The 23,148-nt window shown below is 44.4% G+C and overlaps 1 protein-coding gene and 1 pseudogene across 4 annotated transcripts in view; both read right to left on the bottom strand.

Annotated features, from left to right (window-relative positions):
- The window catches only part of CDKAL1 (CDKAL1 threonylcarbamoyladenosine tRNA methylthiotransferase), a 492,813-nt gene that overhangs the window by 387,866 nt on the left and 81,799 nt on the right, over positions 1–23,148 (bottom strand). For all 4 annotated transcript variants that reach the window (XM_006145110.2, XM_027770551.1, XM_027770552.1 and 1 more), the window contains one exon: positions 20,449–20,533. In XM_006145110.2, coding sequence (XP_006145172.1) covers positions 20,449–20,533 — 85 coding nt within the window. The remainder of the gene's footprint in view (positions 1–20,448; positions 20,534–23,148) is intronic.
- Positions 13,149–14,953, bottom strand: LOC102492781 (OCIA domain-containing protein 1 pseudogene; annotated as a pseudogene).

Genomic DNA, 23,148 nt, shown 5'->3' with positions numbered 1-23,148 from the left:
CTCCCACATGGGCAACCACAGTGCGAGTCCTGGACATGGTGGCTTGCTTTCTCACTTTCTCTCTCTCTCTCTGTCCCTCTGTCTCTGTCGCCAAATTAAAATAAATAAGCAAATAAAATAAAGTTAAATAATTCATTTTAAAAAATGTATCAGAGAAGAAACTGAGATGAATGGAGAGAAGAAAGAGGCTGTCTCGTACTCTCAAGGACCACTTGGGAAGGCAGCCGAGAGCCATCCCCTGCTCTAGGGTAAGCCTGACTCTTTCAACTTTTTTCTTGTTTTAAGATTTTTACTGTAAGAGACAGAGAGAGCGAGAAAGACAGGGACTCCCGATGGGATCTTACCACCCAGCAACTAGACATCCCAACAGCCTGCTAGCCAGTCGGAGCAGAAGTATGTGTGTGGACACACACATGTGTTCAGATCAAGCCACTACCCAAACTCTGCACTCTCCCATGCCCCCACCAATGGTACCACCAAGTCTGGACCTCTTCCAGGCTCTTAACACTAGCAGCTCCCTTCTCTATGGTGAGCACTCAAAACACCAGTTCTCCAACATTATTCAGAAGGTTATCTTTTTCTCTCTTATGTTCATACCTGCTAAAGAACAACTAGAAATGCAGCCTCAGAAATTATTTCTCCCAAGGGACAAACTCAACACAATAATAATAATGATGATAAATCTTCATAGGTAATATGACCCCACCAGCAATCTTTCACTTTGCATTTCATGATTCTTGAACCATAAGAAGAAGGACATTTCAGAATTCTAGAAAATAATTAACCTCAATGACCTGGAAGGCTATTCTACGGAATAGCAAATCAAAAGCCGGTAATGGCTTCAAATGCAACAGACAAAGCAGACAGAAAGAAGTACAGGGGAAGAAAGCGAGAACTATGTCACTACAGTCCTGCACGCGGTGAGCTGGGCAGACTCCACGAGAGCTCACCGCGTCCGGGGCTCCACGCAGGAACTGCCAACACGTGTCAGCAACCCCAGGCAGACGTGGAGGGCACGCTCCAAGCTGAGAGCACACCCATCCCAGGCATCAGCAACGTCTGGGCCGTTTTGACACTTTTCAGTTCGGTTTAAAATCCTGGCAAAGAAATCTAGAGGGCTACCCCCACATCACGCCCTTCCTGTGTCCTCCGTCCAACTGACTAAAGAAGAGACAGAGTGAACATAAAGATCTCACTGGCAGAGACGAATCTCACGTAAATGCCTGTGAATCCAGAATTTGCAAAAGCTGGCCAAGCCCTGCCACAGATCCCATAAGGCAAAGCTCTGTGGGGGGTTGGGGTGTTAATTTATCTAGTCCATGAATCAGAGAGAGAGACTGTGATGAGAGAGAACCCCTGACAGGGTCCTGATGGACGAGTCACCCCGAGCCCCAGCCGGCCTCCAGTGGCAGGCACGTGCTTGCTCCTGGCACCCCCGTGGGGTGGTCTCACGGAGCTTATGTCTCAGCACAGCGCCGACATCTGACCCTTGGGGAATCTTCACGCTCCTGCTATCAAAATGTAAGCTGAATATTTAAAACTTTTGAGCATAACCCCTAATGAGCATTTGTGTGCAAATGATGTACTTTTATTGTTGTACAGACTGTGTACATTTAAAACATACAGAAAACGGAAAATAAAAATGACATGAAAACAAGGTCTTGAGTATTTGCTCCCCAGCCAGCCCTGAGCCTGCTGTTCTCCCCACCCTAAGGGTGTGCACGCCCTACTCTGGACATAGCTACGAGCAGAGACAAAAGCTCGATGGAGGGACAGAACACCCGCCCCTCCAGTGCCTGGGGCCCACTCTACAGCATGTCAGCACTGACGCCTGCAAGCCCTCTCCAGCTCTGGATGGCGGCTTTCAGCCTGTTCTGTGTCTATTATCACCTCCCTCAGAAGGCACAGGGCAGGAGGTGAGGCAAAGAGAGGAGGCAGCAAGCGTGGGGCCTCTGGCTAAGAACACCAACAAGAAAGTTTAATAAAACCTCAGGCTCGATCAGGAGTCCACGATCCTTCTGCCAGCTCCGACGTGCACCTCGCCAGGGACTCGGCTCGCCCTGCCTCAGACCATTACTCGGAGTAAGCGCTACGATCAATCACCCTCTGCGGCACCACCAGGCAGGAGGCAGGCCGGCCCGCCCGCCATCTGTCCCGCACCTGCTCTCAGCGCCGCGGCTGTGCAGGGTCTGCTGGCCCAGAGACGGCCCAGGCCCAGAGGGCACCACTGTGAATGCACATTTTCTACAGGAACTAGTCCAAACATTCGGGAAGAAAAGCCAGAAGGAGCCAGAAAGAGACAGGACAACGAATGGGATCTTATAAACGTGAGCCCCATGATCTGGGGTGGAGGAGTGGGGCCCCAAAGCACTTCGCCCACTCACATTCCCTCAAGAAGGCAAAGTCTTTATCGCCCATTACCTCTGACAAGCCTACATTTCTAAAAATCTATTAAAATCGTATTTCTGCATGTAATATACATTTCATGTTATTTTTAAAGTATAGTTGCCATTACATGGAAACAAAACAAATAGCACATTCTATTAGGACCCTAACTTCTGCTGTTTGTTGTTACTTACTTCTGCCATCAGTGAGCGAGGCCGAGAGAACAGCACGCCCGGGGTCTTGACACTGCGCTCCACCGAGGCCTCAGTCAGCCCTGTTCTGCGGGTAAGCACACATGCAGCCCGTCCTGGGGAGGTCCCCAGACTTCAGACAGGCACCTCCCCAATAGGCTCACCTTGCAGAGCATCGAGCTGACCGCTCCACCACTGTCTGGCCCTAGTTCTTATTTTTTACAGTGATGAAAATACTCAATCCTGGGCACAGATAAATTCATGCTACTGCAAAAACTTCTCTCACGACCTGAGTGTTAAATCCATTCTGTGCCATGGCTGGGTGTGCTGGGAAAGTTCTAGAAGTTCTTCTTCAGCTAATTTTCTACCCAAGAAGCTCATATGAGAGTGCCGGAAAACATGAAGTCCATAATAATGACCAAAACAAAAAAGTGGTAAATGATACACTTAAAGGTAAAAGCACTCAGTCTCACTTGTACTCAGATACATATTAAGACAATGTATCATCCTCAACTCCATTAAACTAGCAAGATCAAGATGGGTAATGCTGAGCCAGCAGGGGGCAGAGGCAGGATCCCACGTGGCGCACCACGGGTTGAGTGCCAGATCCAGGGGCTTGGAAATCATGCCAGGCATGCACGTGTGTGAGCATCCAAGTGCCAGAGAGGAGGATGGAGGAGAAGGAGTTGTGGCATAGCCATCCCCACCTCCCCTGGGGGCTGATGGCTCATTTTCCCTCTCTCTATGAAGCACATGCACCAAATGGAAAAAAAAAAAAAAAAAAGGAGGAAACCCAGGAAAACACTTGAGTGGGTGGTGTGGTCCCTCTCATTCTCACACACTGCTGACAGGAAGGCTCTTTCCAACAATGAGGCAAAATTTACCTATAGTTCTTAAAATGTTCACTCTTTGACCCAAAATTCTACCTTCAGGAATCTGATCTACATTAAAAAAGGTCTAATAACCAGAAATACAAAGACTTATGCCCAAAGGTGTTTGCTTATTTGATGGTCTCATTATGTACCAAAGGAAAAATAAAAATCTAAACTCAGACAAGAGCTCAACGTAAATTATAGTATATTTATAAAGTGAAATATTAAACAACCATTTAAATGTACTATTGTACTTGTCACAAACCTACCTACAAAAAAACGTACAGAACAATTTTATCTACGTAAGACAGACAACATAGGAAACGAGGTTGGGGAGTCACATGAGAGCTCAGTAACCATGGTAACCACCCCGTAAGTGAGTGCAGTTGACTTGTAAATCGCATTTTCCAGATGTCCCATCATCTGTAAGGACAGAATGAGCAATGTGAAGTGGCCAACCAACCTCACGGAAGAGGCTTAAACTAGATGTCTACCTAATGTGAGCAACAGACAATACCCCAACTGCTTGTCCTTCCTAATCCCGTTTTTCTTTGAAGATTTATTTTATTCTTATTTTATTAATATTATTTTAATTCATCAGAGCAGGAGGTTGGGAGGGGGAGTGAGAAAGCAAGCCACCAGGTCCAGGACTTGAACCACAGTCAGTCATGTGGAAGTCCAGCACCTTCACCACCACACCACCTGCTGGCCTCTCCAACCTCTCTTTCATTGCTCACATTCTGATTGTTCATTGAAGGTGTTAAATACTTCGGGGTCCTTGGTGTCAAAAACCGTTCTTTTTCTCTTCTTGAGATCACATCTTGATGTCAGAAAACTTTGATGATAAAACAAGATGCCTCCTTGTGGACTAGGAAACAATTAGATTTTGCCCCGTGACAAATAGCCCTGCCTTGGCCGAAGAGAACCATCATTGTTAGATTTTTATTTTCTCAATGTTTCTGAGGCTCAGGATATGATCTAAAACTGCCATTTCGAGCCACCTTTCTATCGAAAGCTACATGTAGAAAGTAGAGATTTTCTTTCCATCAGAATGAAGTGCCTTCAAGAGACTCACGGGGTAGACAGAGAGACGACATCCAGTATTAATAAAGTCTTGCCTATAGAAAGAACAATTCCAGACAAGTGACAACCTGTCCTAGTTTTAACCATCCTTCAAAAGAAATAGTCCCAGAATAGCAGTGGTTTGAGCAATGAATATGAAAACTCAAAACTTTCTAACACTGCACTGCTATTGGAAAATTCTTGCTCCGTTTTCCTTAGTGTGGTACATATTCTTAAGAAAAGTAGCTCCAAAGAGAGTGTTGTATCTTTAAAAGCTACCAACAGTTGGGAGTTTGTAATTACTACAAAATAAAATTTTGGAAGCCAACATAGTTGGTACCAGCAGATGGTGTGATGGTTAAGGCACTGGATTTCCATATGGCCGACTGTGGTTTGAGTCCTGAACTCGGTGTTTTAAAATCACACCAGAGGGACCAGCAGTTGGCATAATGGCTATGTCACTGGACTCTCATGTAGCCAAGCACGGTTCAAGTCCCGGACCCGGTGGCTTAAACTCACGCCAGGTGCGTGTGCATGCACATCCAAGATCCCGAGAGGAAAATAGAGAAGGGATTGCAGCATGGCCATGACCCCCTGAGGGGTGATTTCTCGCTTTCTGTCTCTCTGTCTCTCTGTTTCTCTGGCAAGCACACGCACACTATAATAAAAATTTCTCTCTTAAAAAAAAAGAACTATTTAGAATGATTCACCTCATGGTTCAGAGGTCCAAAGTCCAACTCCCATAAAGACACACCAAGGAGAGGACAGGATGGTCAGCAGAGGGGCTGTCCCTCCATTTTCTTCTCATAAATCCATCAGAGCTCAATCACAGGGGCCTGACCCTGGCGACCCATCACACCCCAAGGTCCCACCTGCGACACCGTGAAGGAATTACAGTTTCATTTAGTATCTTTACAATGCAGTAAAATTCCAACACATCAATTCAGTGGGACATCCAAATTCAAAAGCATCGTCCAAATCATAACTGCACTATTTCCACAACTTGTCTATTAGTGTAAAATGTCAAAATTTAAAACATAGAAGGGAAAAGGATGCACAGGGATGTCACGTACAATCCCTCTGTACGTGACATCTGAGACTAAGATGGCCATCTTATGAAGGTGACCTCGCCATTTCATGAAAACCAAGCCATCACACCGAACATGGCAGGGCACAAAGAATAAGAGAAAAAAAGTGCGTGTGTGAGAGAGAGAGAGATGATATATATGTGATATGATCTATATGATATATGTGGTATGATAAATATGTGATATGATAGATATGACATATATGTAATATGATTTACATGTATATGTGTAGCGAGAGAGAGAGAATACCTAGACCCCAGCGTATCTGAAAACATCTTTGAGCCCCAGGATTAAAAGATCTGGAGCTGCCCTTTCTCGAGACTTCTTATTATCTAAGATAATGATTTGCTTATTTGGGGTGAAGGGGGATATAAAAGAAGACATGAAGAACTAATGTTAATTTGTCAAATTACCAAATACTGAGTCTTTAGTATATAATTTACTTGGGAAAATCCATGAAAACGTCATTCTGGACAGACGTGTTTGATTTTCAAGGACAGTAAAAACTGAAAACCGTGACACATATTCACCACCACAGGGAGGAAGCAACCCGTACATGTTGAACACAGAGACCAGAGAACAGAAACATTTTGAACGCAAGTTCCAACTCTGTCACGGTAAGGAACTGTCGGTTAATGTCTGAAATTTCTCTCTTCTGACCAGTTCTGAAATGGAAACATGGGACAAGTACTATTCAATGGGTATGGTGAAGCTAGAACAGCGAGGCCCTAACTAACAGTAGGACTAGTTAAATCTTTACACAATAATAAATATAATCCAGACACTTTAAAAACATCATCAGGACATATTTCTACCTACGTTTAAAGGGTTCAATAAAGGGTAATATCACAATCACTAATAAGTCAGAAAGAAAGCACCTTAAAATACAGTGATCTCAGGGCCAGCAGGTGGAGTGGTGGTTAAGGGTGCTCGACTCCCACATGGCCGAGTGTGGTTTGAGTCCCAGATTTGGTGGCTTGCTTTCTCACTTTCTCTCTCTCTTACTCTCGCACTTGTTCTCGCTCTGTCCCTCTCTGATCAAGTTAAAATAAATATATAAGTAAGTAAGTAAAATAAAATAATTTTTTTAACATAAAAAGATATTGTGGTTTTCAAGTTGCTTCTCAACTTGACAGCTCCGCGTAAGCCAATTCCGGGATCAGCTGCTCTAAGACGTATGAATTAATACATGCCTAAAGGAGAATACCTACAACTACCATAAATAAGATTTGTTGAAACATTTTTTGATTTACAAACAATGATGCAATAAATGGCTTTACAGTTCCATGCTCCAGACAGGTGTTTTTTATCTGTAGGAGACGGTCATAAAACACAGGATGTCTAAATCAATGGGCATGCATATTTTTAACTTCTGCATAGAAAGCTACTTATGCCAAAAGGTTACAGCAACTCAAACTGTTACCAGCAACATATCAGTGTAAACATTTCTGCACATCCTCAAGAGCACTGGACTTATCAAAATAAATAAAAAGAAAGAAACTGGGTCCTGCACAAATGGCAAGCCTGCTGTGGGAGGCTGAGGCCACACGGGAGGCCCCAGTCTGGGTTGTGGACCAACCTGAACAGCCCTGCCTGGTGGAGTGCACCTGTGGCCCTGGCTACAGGGAGGCTGGGGCAGAGGAGCTCAGCTGGGAGGCCCTATCAAAAATGCCTCTCTCCCTCCCTCCTCCTCTTCCTTCCTCTTCCCACATGGTCTCTCCTTTTTTTTTTTTTTAAGGCAATCTAGTGGGCACCAAAGAAAGCCTCATCTTCATTTCCTTTCCCAGATCACTGCTGAAAAGAAAATCTCTGCATGTCTATCTGCCATAAAATGTTTCTTCATACCCTTTCCCATTAGGTTGTCGAATTCGAGGGTGTTTTAACATTATAAACAATGTGGTATGTGTCTGTGTATGAATTAACATTCCTATTAGCCTGCTGTTTTTTTTTTGTCAGGTACTTTAAATCATATAAAAATTTCGGCCATTAGGTGGCTAATTCCATTCCATCAATTTGTTCTGGACTGACTGGAGGATGCAGCTGCCATGCAGTGGGCCACACCATACAGGCCTGCCTGGTTCGTTCCACAGGTCCGCAAGAGCTCTGCGTGTCCCAGGGCAATTCTTGTAAGTAAAGGTATAGTTATAGGATATTGCTGGAATCCAGGCATCGTTTACATAGAATGCTGCTTCTTGGACAATTTCCGGAGTCCAGCTTCAGTGAAAAGGGAGGGAAGAGCACACAGCTTAACTGGGAACGTTCCGGAGCTGCCATCCCCTGGGAAAAGCGCAGTGCGGGCCGTGCCGTTCCTGGCACCGAGGCTGGTAGCGCTGCTCTGAGCAGGCTGCATCCTAGGTGCTCCCGACCACCGCAGTTGGACATACCTGTGCCTGGGCATATCTAGTTTGAAAAACGTATTATCACATTGTCCTTTTTTTATGTTTCTTCTTCCTTTCTATTAATTACACTCAGAATGCTGTGCTAATAGTGGGGGGGGGGCAGATTCCATGATTCATGAATTTCACTTCAGAGTAATAAAGGGTACATTGTAAAACACTTGTCTACACAGACCACCGGTGACGGCATGGAAGTAGAGTAACAGCAGACGCCAGACCCTGCCCGGGGGTGGGGAGGGACAGTGAGCAGACACAGGCACGCATGTCAGCAAAGGGGGTCAGTAGAGACTGGGAACCACAGCAGAGCGAACGCTGTCGCTGACAATTCGACAGATACTCCCTCCCCCTGGAAATAAAAGTGTAAAAACCTAGAAGTATTCCTGAATATATACAACACAATGCAATCTTTAACGCTAAAAATGATAAACATGTCTACGTCCTTCATTTGATTATTAAACACTGGACACACACTTTCGAAAGCTGTACTCTATCCCATGAAGATGTGCGATGGTTATATGTGATCCAGAAATCACTTTTTTTTTTAAAGAAAGCAATGAAAAGAAAACAGTAAAACACACAGAAAGACGTGGATGCGTATGGCTTTACACGAGACTAATTAGGAAACACACCAAATGCTTTGGTAACATTTTCTACGTTATATTTTTGGTTTTGGGGGTTTGTTTTGTTTTGTTTATATACTCACTTTCTAGGTCTTCAGTCACATGAGTAAAACCTAACTCGGCAATGTTTCCCTACTCGATTAGACCCTTACAATATACCTTAGCCACTACTCTGCCTCTGACGCCATCTCTAGAGTCCTTGTCCCAACTAGGAGTCTAAAAACCACTGAAGAATTGCGACCTCCCATGCACTTCTTCCTAGTAACCCAGCAGCAATAGATGATATAGTAAACCTGAAAACGTACTTTTTGGACCCTTAAAAAAATCATCAGGTTGGAGCCAGCAGGTAGCATAGTTGTTAAGGAGCTGGACTCCCACCTGGTTGACTGTGGTTTGAGTCCCAAATCCCATGGTTTGAAACTCACAACAGGTGCATGTGTATGCATGCCCAAAATCCCGTGAGGAGAATGGAAGAGAAGGGATTGCGGTGTGGCCATCATCTCCCAGGGATGATTTCTCGCCTCCTCTCTCTCTGTCTCTCTAGTAAGTGCATACACTCTATAGAAAAAAAAAATCTCTCAAAAAAGAGAAAACCAACATCAGGTCTGATGAGGTTCAGAAACACTACCCCAGGGGTACAAGAGAGGTCAGACTCCCAGACACTTGGTCTTTGACCCTCCTCCTCTCTGTCACCACCAGGATCACAGAGAAGGACCCCCACACACCCCCAAGCTACCTGCACTGTCTCCTCCTACCTGAGACCCAGCTCTCAGCTGCACCCTGTCGTCCCCTGACACCACGCCCTATGACTGTCCAAAGTCCTATAGGCTGTGGCTCAGGGAAGGGGTCAGAAATGGATATTCAGCCCACGTCTGCCTAGGATCACTCCGAGCCTTCCAAGTCCTAATTGACGGTCTCTCTCCAAGTCACCAACTACTGAACACTAATTTGGTACACTTCAAATTCTTCAGTATGCTACTACCCTAGATACGGTGGTAAGAAAATGCTTACTGCCTCAGCAGAGAAATACCTTGAGTTTCTTAGAACCTGCTCAATGAAGCATCCACCAGTCTATCAACATAGGTTTTTCCATGATCATTTTAAAAGTTACTTGATCAATGACACCAAATCCTTTCTTACTTATTAAGATGGTCTAAAGAGGGACAGCAGGTGGCATGAAGATTAAGATGCTCGAACTCCCAAGGCCACCCCCAAGACTCAAATCATGGTGGCTTGAAAATCATGCTGGGCACATGTATGTGCATCCACAACATCCCAAGAGGAGAACAGAAGAGAAGGGATCGAGGCTTGGCCAACCCCTCTGAGGACGGGAGGGAGTGAAGGCTCACTTTCCCACTAGCTCGTTCTCTGTCTCTGTCTGGCAAGTGCACACGCTCTATAGCAAAAACTAAAAAGACAGGAAAAAAAAAAACTAAAACAATTAGTCAACGTTTCAACCACAAATGACAAAAATACTATGAAATATGTTGAGTCAAACTATTTCTCATTTAAAGAAACGCAAGTCTCTTCCGTCAGTAACTGTCATCAACGACTGGCAGGGATTTAAGGAAAGCACCAAGTCAACTCTAGTCTTGCTCATCTGATCTCTCCTGTAACTGGGAAGAAATGCATGCGCTAGGCAGCACATCACTGGCGGGCACACCGGGTAAGCTGCTGACTTCTGGAACACACTTAAAGAGGGCCTGCACATCTACCCAGCAGCTCCGTCAGTTTCTTTCTTAATGCATCTATTTTTTTTTCTTTTTTTGGAGAGATTTTTGCTATAGGGCGCATGCACTCGCCAGACAGAGAGAGATAGAGAGACAGAAAGCGAGAAATCACCCCCCAGGGAGGGATGGCCACACCGCAATCCCTTCTCCTCCATTCTCCTCTTGGGATCTTGGGCACACGCACACACGCCCAGAGTGAGTTTACGCCACCGGGTCCAGGACTCGAACCGAGGTCAACTATGTGGGAGTCCAGCAACATAGTCATTACGCCTACTGCTGGTCCCTCTTAATGCATCTATTAACAGATTAGGAAAAGCAGACAGGAATACCACACTAAGAAAAATACACGAGGCCCTATGACTTAACGATGGCTGGGAAGTTCATGGTGATGGTTCAATACCACGTTTCCACAGCAACACAAACGGACATTGCTGTAGATATGCAGGTCACTCTCTGGGGTAAGACTGGACACCCTTAACTCCCCTGAGATGACACTCCACACGCTACCCTGCAGAAAACTCTACAACAGGTTTTCGAGGACCCTTCCCATGCTTACCACTAACTCTGCATTTTCGAGTTGAACCTACGATATTCAATTTCGGTCTCAGTGAAAAGGACCATTATTGCCAGTTGTAACACACTTTGTAGAGTAACTTAAACTACTGTTTTATAACATTTAACTATAAAACGAGTTTAGCTCTCGTTTGACCTGGTTTCTACTTAGGTAAGAACCTCTTTGATAATATAACAAACTCTTACTTTTGTTTTGTGTCTCTTTCAAAATTTCTAACTTCTAAACGAGGCTGATAACACAATGGAACTGAATCTCAGAAGGAATGAGATGCGTTCTCTCCTTGTAGACCCCCTTTTCGATGGCTACTGCAGGCCTTTGGCGTGGAAAGGAGGCGCAAGTCCTCGTCCCCACATCCTGCACTTGTGGGTGCAACATCTAAGCCGCCCCCTTCTCCTGTGCATCTTGTTGTGACCACCTGATCAGTGACTACTCACGGCAAACTTTCTCAGAAAAGGAAGAGTTCTCTTATTCAGCATTCTGAATAAAGGTAACAGGACAAAGAGGGGCCATTTGTTCACAAGTACGTGAGGGCCTCCGCCAACACACTGGTCCTGGGAAATGATAAAACACGTATCTTGCCCTAAATTTCACGACCTGTAGCAGAGACATCAAATTAGCCCCCAACGGGCACCGTCCCTTCCTTCCTAACAGAACCCCAATTTTGTCGGGAGCGACATGTGTGGGCTGAAACAAGTGGAGCATCGCTACATCGCCCGACCTCCCGTACAAATGCAGGTGGCCCTGGGACGTGACTGCACAGTCAGAGGCCAGCACAGGGCTCTGAGTGGGGTTCCTAGCAAGCTCCTTCTAAAGGCAGGGCAGACAGAGCTGGCATGCCCTCTTGGGCCCTTTCCTCTTTCAGGAAAGTGTGTGTGACAGCTGGAGAGCATCAACGATTAGGCACCATACGAGAAGGACTGGTGAGATTAGAGGCCCAGCCTGACAGCACGGTCAATAGCAAACTGAACTCCAGGGCTGGAAGCCACATGGCAGGTGCAGGTTCAAGTCCTAGGATAGGCCTGAAAACAACAGGTGCAATGTGCACGCTCACAATCCTGAGAAGCTGAAGGGCCAGAGAAAGGTGATCGTGAGACAGATCCGCACACGCATGCACACACACGCATACTTCATCTCGTATACAAACACATGCTCTCTGTCACAAATAAAATAAAAAGAAGAAGAAGAGGAGGAGGAGGAGGAGGAGGAGGAGGAGGAGGAAAAGAGAACTAGAGACTTCGACCTTCACACTCAAAGCCAGCAACTTCCCAACTACAGACTCCGCGTTACAGATAAATAAACCCCCTACCCTGGTTAAGCCTCTCCTTTTTAAGTTTCCTATGACATGTGTCTAAACTTATTAAAGTAACTCAATCTATTAAGAAAGGCACAGAAAAAGTTCTAGGAAAACCTACAGAAAAAGATATTACTTCTGACGAAGGGTGGGGAGGAGTGGGAGAATAAATCTACAGAAAAGCAACTCAGGAGCTAATCTGTTCACTTGTTAAATTATCCTAGTCAACCACTGCAGTAGGAGAAGCTGACATACAGATAAAGAGCTAGCTGGCTAGTCCTATGAAATTCTGAAGAGTGGAGAGATGATTAAAACCTGGAGTTATTCATACGGGGCAGTCACACGGCTGTGCTAGATCATGTCTACACGTTCTTCCTAACACCCACAAAGCACCATCCTATCATCGAAGGTGTAATCAACAGGGACTGATCCCAACCTCTGAGCTACAAAAGCAGTGAAAGACTTGAGTCTGAAGGGTACCCCAAGTGGGACTTGCACCCACAGCTATGTGCTAAAACTCGAGTTACGTATCACCTTACCTGGACGTTCCATTGGTCCCTCACTATCACTCTGTCCAGTTTTCCAAAATCGTGAAAAGCCATGCCCTGATACCAGCAGTCTAAAATCTGGCTAACTTCATTCATGTGGCCAGAGAACACCTAAACACAAGTGTGACCGAAAGTAAGGACCATAAACAGTATTTAATATTCGGTAGCACGCTCTATGTTTTTACAGGAAATGTGTTTTTATTTCATGTACTATTAGTTATTAACGCTATAGAGTAACTAAAAATTTTAAAAGATGTCTGTCCCACTTTGAACACACAATAAGGGGAGGAAAACACAGGATCTTTTTCCCTTCTGCTGTTATATAAACACACACTCAGCGTTAGCAGAATGTCGTTCACATCAAAACAATAGGAAACCACTCTTGGCTGGGAGGACAGGCTTAGCTCATGTTGGTATCTTCTTCAGTCCTGCGAAAGCAAGTTTCTGCATGCTTTCTGGAGAGCGACCTACGGAGTTCTCAGGACAACGCCAACCCTCACATTTCACTACGAAAGTAGCCAGTGCTACCAGCCAGCTGCTGCCTGCACATAATACACTGACCTCTTTCACTCACTCTTGGCTTAAAATGGCAAAAACAAAGCAGCTGTTGATGGAATGTAATCATGAAATATGCAAAATACTACTCTCCAAAAAGATCTCAGATAACTACAAAACTCAGGTTTGCATTTTAAAATGACTCACTGCCTTTGAACTGCTTTTCCTGTTCTAGATTTGCAAATTAAATTGCTAATCTTTTAACTATAAACTTAACTACTACTTTGCTTTGTCCTGTTTTTAAGTCAACCAAGACTTCAACCCTAAAATATACTTTCTCCTTTATTTCCAAACAAATTTCTTCTTTTTTTTTTTTTTTTTTTTGCGTACTCTCTTTTGTTTACCATAAACAGTAAGGTAATAAAGTGAACACTGGAGAAAGGCTTTTTAATAATTTTTTGATGTAGAGCCTAACACTTAGAATTATGCTTGTTCTCCCACCTGCCCCAACTCACATGCAGGTAGTGTTGATTTTCACATATGCTGATTCTAGGGAATCACAAGCCCTTGGTAGTTTAGTAAGTATACCTTTGCCCTGTAACTTAAAATGATCTCACACACTGTGCACACAGAATGATACCTCATTCCCCTAAGTTCCCCAAAACGATTACACTTGCACAAGAGTAATACTAAAATCCGTGGTTTTAAAACATCATCAGACAAACCACAAAAGCCCAGGGTCTAATTTAACTGCGTTTATGTAGACGGCTGCTGAGCTGGGAGGGTGCAGGTATCCACGACGGAAACTCCTTCAGGTGCAGTGATGGCATTCCTCACCCACCCCAAGTCTCTCGGATTTGTTTACTTCGTTGGCCCTCTTTCCTGCACAGGTCCAACTGAGGGGTCAGTCTGTGGCGTTAAAGTCATTTCAGACGCTTCTCTGCTCTTATTCCTTAGTTCCTCATATGTAGTATGTTTTCTTGTAGGACTTCCCTCAAGGGCAGGATCAGGTCCTTGGGCGGTATGACCTGTAATACCAGTGGGAAAAGATTCATTCACAGAAGCCCTGACTGGAATGGCTCCCTGTGAGGACGCCTCTCTTTCTCTATGCTGTCCACTGCTGGGGCTGTCCCAAAAGATGACACTTTCAGTGGAGTCGTACTTTGACTTCTGAGAGTAGATGGTGAAGACTGTCCTGATCATAAAGCTTCTGCAAGAGGGGAACTTGCCAGATTCTTGATCACCTCTTGGCGAGTTTTCATCTAAGAAAGCTTTCCAACAAAGAATCCCATTGTACAAGCGAATGTAAGTTTAGGGATGGAGCTGTCTTGGGGATGACTTGACAGGATGCCTTTACTCATCAATCCTTGAGTAATCAACACACTTGCAGCCAAAGGCACAGACTGGAACCAGAGGTTTTCCTCCTTGCATTTGGCAAAGACCCGTCCTTCTTCCTCTGTTGAGATGTGATCAGCCCCTATGAGGGAAACTGGTCTTCCAGCTTCTGCATTCGGCTCTCAAAAGTCAGCCCTCCCATTCATCTTTCCTCCCAGCAAGGGGAGCTGGCGATGGCATGGTGAGCCCAGGTGAGCACCAAGCAAATTGCTCATTGGCACACATCCCATGATAATCTCTGCCTCCCTCCTGTCCATCTCCATGTTCTCCATGATTAGAAGGTCAAGTGACTTACAGGCCATTACAGGAAACTGATCAGACTCTGTTCTGAATATATAAAACACTCACCCATCACTTCAGGAATCAACAAAAAACTCTACTGATCCGTCTAGAAAGCTTGTTTTTCCAATACCATTATTAACTCCAAACTACTTGGGGATCTGGGGTAGAAAATGGAAAGCAGACAAAGTGCAAGCCATAACAGAAAACAGACTAACAAAACCATGATGTAAGACGAATGAAACAAATTCACACACAGTGGAATGTATAAAGACCTAACTTTTTTTGGTAGTTATTTATATGTGTATTTATTCACTTACTCTTCATGGTTCATAGAACCAACTAACCCAGAGAAATTTGGCCTTCATCAAACCAGCTTTCAACCCAATCCAATGAGTAGCTCAAAGTCAACTATTTACTGTTCTAGAAATCACAGAAACCTCCATGATGAGGAAAGACATAACAATCCTTACAGTTCTGTTCCATTCCACTTATAAGACTCTCTATCGGGTTAACTTTTCCAAAGCTCAAAGCTTGTTCTTCTTCCCCCACAATAGCAGGTTCGCTTCCCACTCCCAATTTTTGGTGGTATATCTGGTGGCTTTTTGCTTATTCGCCAAAATTGGACAAATATAAGACAGCATTGGGATATCAACAGTTACATTACTTACAGAATTTATAATATGCGGCATTAACAGAGACGGGGTCCAATGACAGCAGAATGATGCTAAATTTAAGACGGCATTGGGATACCGACAGTTACATTACTTACAGAATTTATAATATGCGGCATTAACAGAGACGGGGTCCAATGACAGCAGAATGATGCTAAATTTCTTTTAGCATCAGCTCGAGCTAATCAAGCCAACATCTACTGAGTGGCCACCTGACTCAAGATGAGATCCTTGAATATCCAAAGGCTGGCCCAGCTCACGTAGCTCGGTGGGAGTACAGGTTTGGTGTTCACGGCAGAGCTTTTGCCAGCATGACCAGGTGGCTAACCCAAAAAGGGAGAGGAACTCTTAGCCTTTTCCTTACTCCCCTCATGGGAGAGCCTGTGAACCAGCTGTGACAACGAGCTGCTTGCCTCGATCAGGACAAGAGGGGCACACTCCCCAAATCTATGCACAAAACATGAAAAGCGGAACAGCATGGCTTAAGAGGGTCCTTTAATGCAACACTTGAATACTAGTGTTTTTTCCCCTTCTTGCAAACATTCAGCCTGCCTCCAACAAGAGACTCACAGCAATCTAGGGCGACTATTCCTAAGACAGCTGACAAGCAGTCTTGGTCTATTAATGGCATCTGTTTCCTGAGAAAAGGAAAGCCACTACATAGTAGAATCATTTGTTACTATTATTATTTTTATTTTTTTACTCTGACAAGAGACAGAGTGAGAGAGAAAGTGAGAAAGCAAGTCACCACGTCTGGGACTCAAACCATGGTCAGCCATGTTGGAGTCCAGCGCCTTAACCACCACGCCACCTGCTAGTCCCAATAATACACATTAAGTCAAATAGTACACTACTCTAAACTACATCTCTAGAGTAAAGGGAACTTTTTTGTGGGGAAGGGGAGCTAAACCAATGAGACTGTGACTGGGAAAACCACACAGTGATTCCCTATATGCACTAAAGACAAGTTAAACTGTGATGTAAAACTGATACTGAACTAATAACACGTCATAAATTTAAAAATTCAGATTAAAATGTTTAAATGTGCCACTGGATAGCAGAGAGGTTAAGATTACAGCTGATGGTATGGTTCAAGACCCAGACCTGGCAGCTTGAAAAATCATACCACGTATATGTGTATGTGTACCCCAAAGTCTGGAGGGGAGAGTGGAGGAAAAGGGTTGTGGTGTGGCCATCCCACTGCGGGATGACTTCTCATTTCTTCCCCCCTGCTCCCCCCAATAAATGCAGGCACCCTATAGCAAACTAAAAAATAAATAAAATATTTAAACTTTACAATTGTAACTTTAAATAAAAAGTTCAACAAGAAATCCACAAAGTGTACAATTAAAAAACTAAATGTACTTGGAGCCAGCAGGTGGCCTGGTGATTAAGGCCTAGACTCCCACATGGCCCACCACAGCTCAAGCCCCAGACTGGCTGCTTGAACATCACACTGGGTACATGCATGTGAATGTCCAAAATTGAGAAAGAGAATGGAGAAGAGATTGCATCATGGTCATCCACCATAGGGGGTGATTTCTCCTTTCCCTCTCTCTATATCTGTCTGTCTGTCTCTGGCAAACACACATGGCCCTATCCCCCCCCCCCAAATAAAACCCTTAAAAATAAAAAGTGTACTCAAAATAACTAGTGTGATCTAATTTGTTTCTTACAAAAGGCCAAAGAAAAACACAGTGTGATTTTTACCTTCTAATGCCAAAATCTTTTAAACTAAAAATTAAAATTTTAAATGTTAGCTTAAGAAAAACCCTAATTTTTAATTAAATTTTAAACCTTGATTGGATTGTAAATCCAATTAACAATAGATCAGTTGAGCCTTTATTGTCTTTTCAACAGGATAAAAAGGGAAGCTTTCTCTTGTTATTAACTAGTCAGCATTTTTGGAGGTAATTTATTTTACAAATTCAAGTTAAAATAATATTCCAGTACTTCTCCAAACTTCAGTTTATAAAGAACTCTGCAAAGATACAGCTAAATAAAGCAAAGAAATTTTCATAATAGGAATGACAATCCATAATTTATATGTTTGCTCAGCAGAACGTTGGACAAGTTTTCCTACAGAGAACAGGTGGCAGACAAAGCAGGTACCCTATGCCACACACGCATCTATATCCATTCCTCCCTGGATTTTCAATTGTTCTTTCCAGTACTCTCGTTCAGATATTAGGTCATCTCTTCGACATTAATATTTATTTCTACAGGACAAGGCAGTCTCAAGGGCTCACGACCTGTCTCTCCACCATCAGTGTGGCTAAACCACCGTGCCCACTGGGTTAACAATGCACCAGGTCAGAGGTCGGCAGCCCATGATCAAAGCAGGCTGCCCATTCTCCCTGTCATTTATGTGGGACACACAAGATGTGTTTACTTACCTCTAAATGACCTCCCGTAGGTGCCACGGAAAAGATTCCACATTCCTGTGGAGCCGTAACCGAAGGAGTTGTCTTGCTGAATGTTCTCAGTAAGAGCAAATTTCATTTTTGTGAAACATTTGATCTGTCTTATTTATTCAAGAATCCCTGAGGTTAAGGGCCGTACTGTCTAAGCCGCACTGGTCTACAGTACACGTCCGATGGGACACTCTCAGCAAGCACGGGCTTGCTAACAACGTTTTCAAAATTACTAAGAGCACAACACGTAGAATTCCAAAGTTGAAAAGGCAGCCCCCATCATCCCTGCTTCTGCCACTGCTACTTAAAATGCCTACTATTGGGACCAGCAGTGGCTATGTCGCTGGACTCCCATGTACATGACAGCAGTGGACCCAGTGGCTTAAACTCACGCTAGGCGCATGTGCGTGCATGCCCAAGATCCCGAGAGGAGAATGGAGGAGAAGGGACTGCAGCGTGGCCACCCCCCCTGGGGGGTGATTTCTCGCTTTCTGTCTCTCTCTGTCTTTCTGGCAAGCTCACGTGCCCTATAGCAAAAAACTCTTCAATAAAAATGCCTATTCTTTTATTCATTAGAACATTAATATAAATACTGTAAAACTCTAGGGAAAATAGCCCCCCCCGCCAAAAAAAAAAAACAAGAAAAAATCGATCTATGGCTATCCTGTCATAAATTCGCAATCCTTAGATATTAATCAATAGCACTGTGTTAATCACATGGAAGATGGTAAACCCCTCCGTCATCTTTCCTTACCCCTGTCAAAATGAGATGGCCTTGTACCTGAAGGCTCCAGAGAGACAAAATGAACTGATACAGAAGAACAAGGAGCTCCTAAACACCAGAATACACAGGAAAGGAGACAAGGGCAGAAGCAGAGACAGCATCACCCGGGAGCGAGCAGCAGACTGAAGCAATCACGGAGAAGAGGTCCAGGTGAGAAGGAAACAGACCCCCTCCCCCACCCCGTCATTGTAGACTTGGAATCTGAGCTAAGCAACTGGGCGCAAGAGGAGGGACGCTCCAGACGCTCCCTGACTTACATGGCACCTTCTGCTCATGGGAAGAGGGAGACGGTGCAGATGGAGGATGAGCGAAGACAAACGTGTGGACGACTGAACGTGTAACTCAGTTTGTTCTCCTTCGTTAGGAGACGGTGACAAGTAGGGAAGAACCTACAGAAAATGCGCGACGAGAGCAGGTCATCCCTCACAGGGACTCCTGCGAGGTGCACGTGTCACGTGAAGCTGACGACCTCCCCATGTAAGGACCACTGCGTCTTCTATAAACTATTTTTAGTTTGGAAACTAATCAAACATGAGTTTAAGTCCTACCTTAAACTACTTATGATGATGGAAAGCCTTCAAAGCCATTAAAAGATACTTAAGCGTATGTAATACTCTTTCTAAATTATCTTTCAACCGAGCAGAACAGTGCATGAGAAGGACCCGAGCTGGTTACCACTAGCTTTCGGCTGAGATGACAACATTTCATATGTCATTACTACTTCACTAAATCACTCCAGCATCATCGCTTTACTGTGAACTACCAATACCTTCACGACACCTTAGATAAATAGATCTATGCATAATATAATCTATAAATGTAATGGTACAAATTACATATAATATACAACATGTATGCAATATTACATAGCACATATAATTACTTTATAATTACATATAATATACTAATATGCAAATAAATACATGTACATGTAAAATACATAAAACAAAACCCAGGCCAGCAGGCAGCATGGAGGTTATGCTGGATCACACATAACCGATGGCACGACTGGAGTCCAAGATCTGGAGGCTTGAAAACATGCCAGGCACGTGTGCATACATGCCCCGAATTCTTCGTTATCACGAGGGAACTAAGGAATAAGCAAGGACCTCTATGACCACCTCCCACAACAAACTCCACTCCCTTGGGGCTGACAGTGGCACCTACAGCGGAAGGGCAGGGTCAGACACCCTCAAGAAAGCACGCACTGGGTTCTCGGAGAGCACCAGTGAACACCTGACAAATACTCAAAATCACTTAGTGGGAAGGCCCCCATTAAAGTTTCATCCTTTATCAGAAAAGTTGAAAACAGCTTAATCTTAAAAGTACAACTTAAACTTTCTTTTAGTACATATACTGGAGGTCAGGAAAGTTTTTGCATAGAAAGACACAGCGTGACTTTTCCAATGACCCAATATAAAGGGACTTCAGAAAGTATGTAGAAAAATAGAATGAAAGCATGAGTTTTATTTTAGTGCCAAAATCATTTTAAATGCCAGCACTATATTTTTGTAACACGCATTCTCCATGAACTTTCTGAAGCCCCCGGTGTTAAATATTTATACTGACTAGTCATCGTTTACAAGCTCGTTTTCTAATATTAAGTTTTACTTGGATTACTAACAACGGGGAACAAAAACTTCCACTTACTTAATGGCGTTTCTAAAGTGATCTTCAGCTGGGTTTTTTACAGTGCAACTGTTCAGGAGCCATAAATCTGCATCGGATGCATTTTCTACAAAAAAAAAAAACAAATCAATATTTAAAAAGAAAAGTTAGGTAGCACATTTAAGCATTCAAAAGTACCCAAGTGCCTGCGAGGTGGCACTGGGACTGCGGGGAAGGGAGAGGGCGGTCTCAGTGCAGGCAGCAGCTGCCGTACTGGGGACTCCGTGAGCAGTCCGCAGGAAAATGTTAAGCATGAGCTATATCGTTTCAGACGTGAGGAGGACACGCATGTTCCTCCGTTTTCTATGCTGGAGAGTCGAGTTCTATTCAGTCACTTCCAAGAGCTAAAGAACACGAGCCTCACCTTGCCCCTCCATGGAAAATCAGCTGCCCCTTTCTGGACCACGTGTATTTCAGGCACAGATATTAGCATACATTGAATATTCTTCAGAGCGATACGGTATGAAAACCTTAACCTGCCTGCACTGAGGATTACTGACTTACCTCCACGTCAGCCTTTTGCTCCTATCATCGGTTTGATTGAGCATTGTTAGGTACTAAAAATAAACTCACTGAGAGAGCAACAAATAATCCGAACGCATCATATTTACTTAAATTCATGTACGAATACATAAAGCGTATAATGCCATTCTACTCACATTTAGATACTTTGGATTGTTGAAATGACCAACTTTTCATGACTTAATACATGAACACAGGATTGTCCTAACAAAAGGACACCAAAAGGGAAAACAGCAGCACCTTCGGCCGGATCTCAGTGAGAACAGAAGCTAAGGTCAGATGACAGAGGAACCAAGAGGCCAGAGACTTGTGTGCCTTCCCAGCCTGGGAGGGCCAACGCTGGATGGCGGGGTTGGGGGTGAGCACGGCCGAGATTCTGATAACCTGGAATCAGCCTTCTGCATCAGCACTCCCACAGAATATGCTTGCACTTTCTACAACTCCACATGAAAATCTTTGTTCCCACCTGCCTTCATCATTACTTAAGATACATTGAAGACAGCATCTATAGTTGCCGCTCTCTGGATTCCGAATCCTAACACAGGGAGAGCATGGAGCAGGCACTCGAAGGCCCGTGGAACATGGACCAACGTGCGAGCAGGCGGTGGGTGAGAGGATGACAGAGACCCGATAAACAATTTCTTTTTTTTTTAATAATTATTTATTTTATTTTTTATTTATTCATTCATTGATTTTTTAATTTGACCAGAGAGAGACAGAGGGTGAAAGTGAGAGAGAGAGGAAGTGAGAAAGCAAGCCACCGGTTCCAGGACTCGAACCCAGGTCGGCCATGTGGGAGTGTCCACCGCCTTAACCACCACATGAACCACCTGCTGCTCCCCCGATAAACAATTTCTAAGGGCCTCTTCTCCCCCTGCTGAGAAGCTTCTGTAATCACTGAACGAGAGACACGGACATGGCAAGCCAAGCAGCCTGAGTGTGAGCAGTGTTTTCCCCGAAATGCATCCTCTTTCCGAACTCCTCATACGCACGAGAATCTAAATCTAAGGTCACAGAAGCTGACTACTCGTAAAGATCACAGCTAACAGTCCTGAGTACGTACTGTGCAAGCAGAAATAAGCCAAGCCTGTAGTTCTTTTTTATGTAATCCTCCCAATCTTAGGTGGGTTCTCCAGCTTTAAGAAAAGGAATCTAAGACTTGGAAAGAAAAACAATAACTTGCCAAAAATCACACAGTAAGAGGGTAAGCCAGGTGGCCAGTGGGTGGCTTGGTGGTTAAGGCTCTGGACTCCCACATTGCCAACCGTAACTCAAGTCCCAAACCAGGCTGCTTGCTTTCTCACTTTCTCTCTCTCTCTCTCTCTCTCTCTCTCTCTCTCTCTCTCTCTCTCTCTCTTTCTCTAGTGAGCATATGTGTCCTACATCAAATTTAAAAATAATTAATAAATAAAATTAAATAAATATTCAAAAATAAATCAATAAAATAAGAACGGTTGGGCCAGGATGAGAAATCTGGACAACGCAACCCCAGAGAATGGGCTCATGAGGGAATCCCAACGCCTGGTCCGTGGCTCGATGAGAGAGTGAGGGTGACACCTAGAAACAAACCAAGAGGCATCGCGTGGCCTGGAGGCAGCCCACGTATTTCTAAGAAGACCCAGAACCAGGCTTCAAAGGGAGCTGTCTGCTGCTTCCCAAGTTTCCGAGAGCTCAGCAAGCTGGCACCTGGTCTCGGTGGCCCGCGGGAGGCATGGAACACTACGTGTGGGCGGCCCTCCCGGCCAGGGCCCTCCCCTGCCCCTGCAGCTTCCGCACAATGGTGCCATTATCGGAGAGAGGACTGTGTACACATCTACACCCTCAGGTGAACAAAACACTTATCTTACACAACTGTTCCACTTGAAAGTTAACCAGAGGAGCAACGCAGGACCATAAAGGGAGTCTGTTCCCAGGCCCGAGTAAGGATAGGCAGCCTGATCCAAGTGACGGCACGGAGAACAAAACCAAGAGGGAAAGAAGCTTGATTGTTTGGGACTCAGATGCGTTTCTGGAGAGTTCCTTCACCACAGAGCTCAGGCAGGCATTTATTCCTCTACACTACGTAAGTCTAACAACCAAGAGCTGACATACACAGCAAGTAGACTTTTCAGGGCACTTCGAGACCTGGCCGCCACCCCTCCACCCAAAGCCGCTCCTCCC

This window comes from Tupaia chinensis, unplaced genomic scaffold (genome assembly GCF_000334495.1).
Source record: "Tupaia chinensis unplaced genomic scaffold, TupChi_1.0 Scaffold000141_1, whole genome shotgun sequence".
In the NCBI taxonomy this organism is placed as follows: Eukaryota; Metazoa; Chordata; class Mammalia; order Scandentia; family Tupaiidae; genus Tupaia; species Tupaia belangeri.
This window is presented reverse-complemented; position numbering and strand designations above follow the sequence as displayed.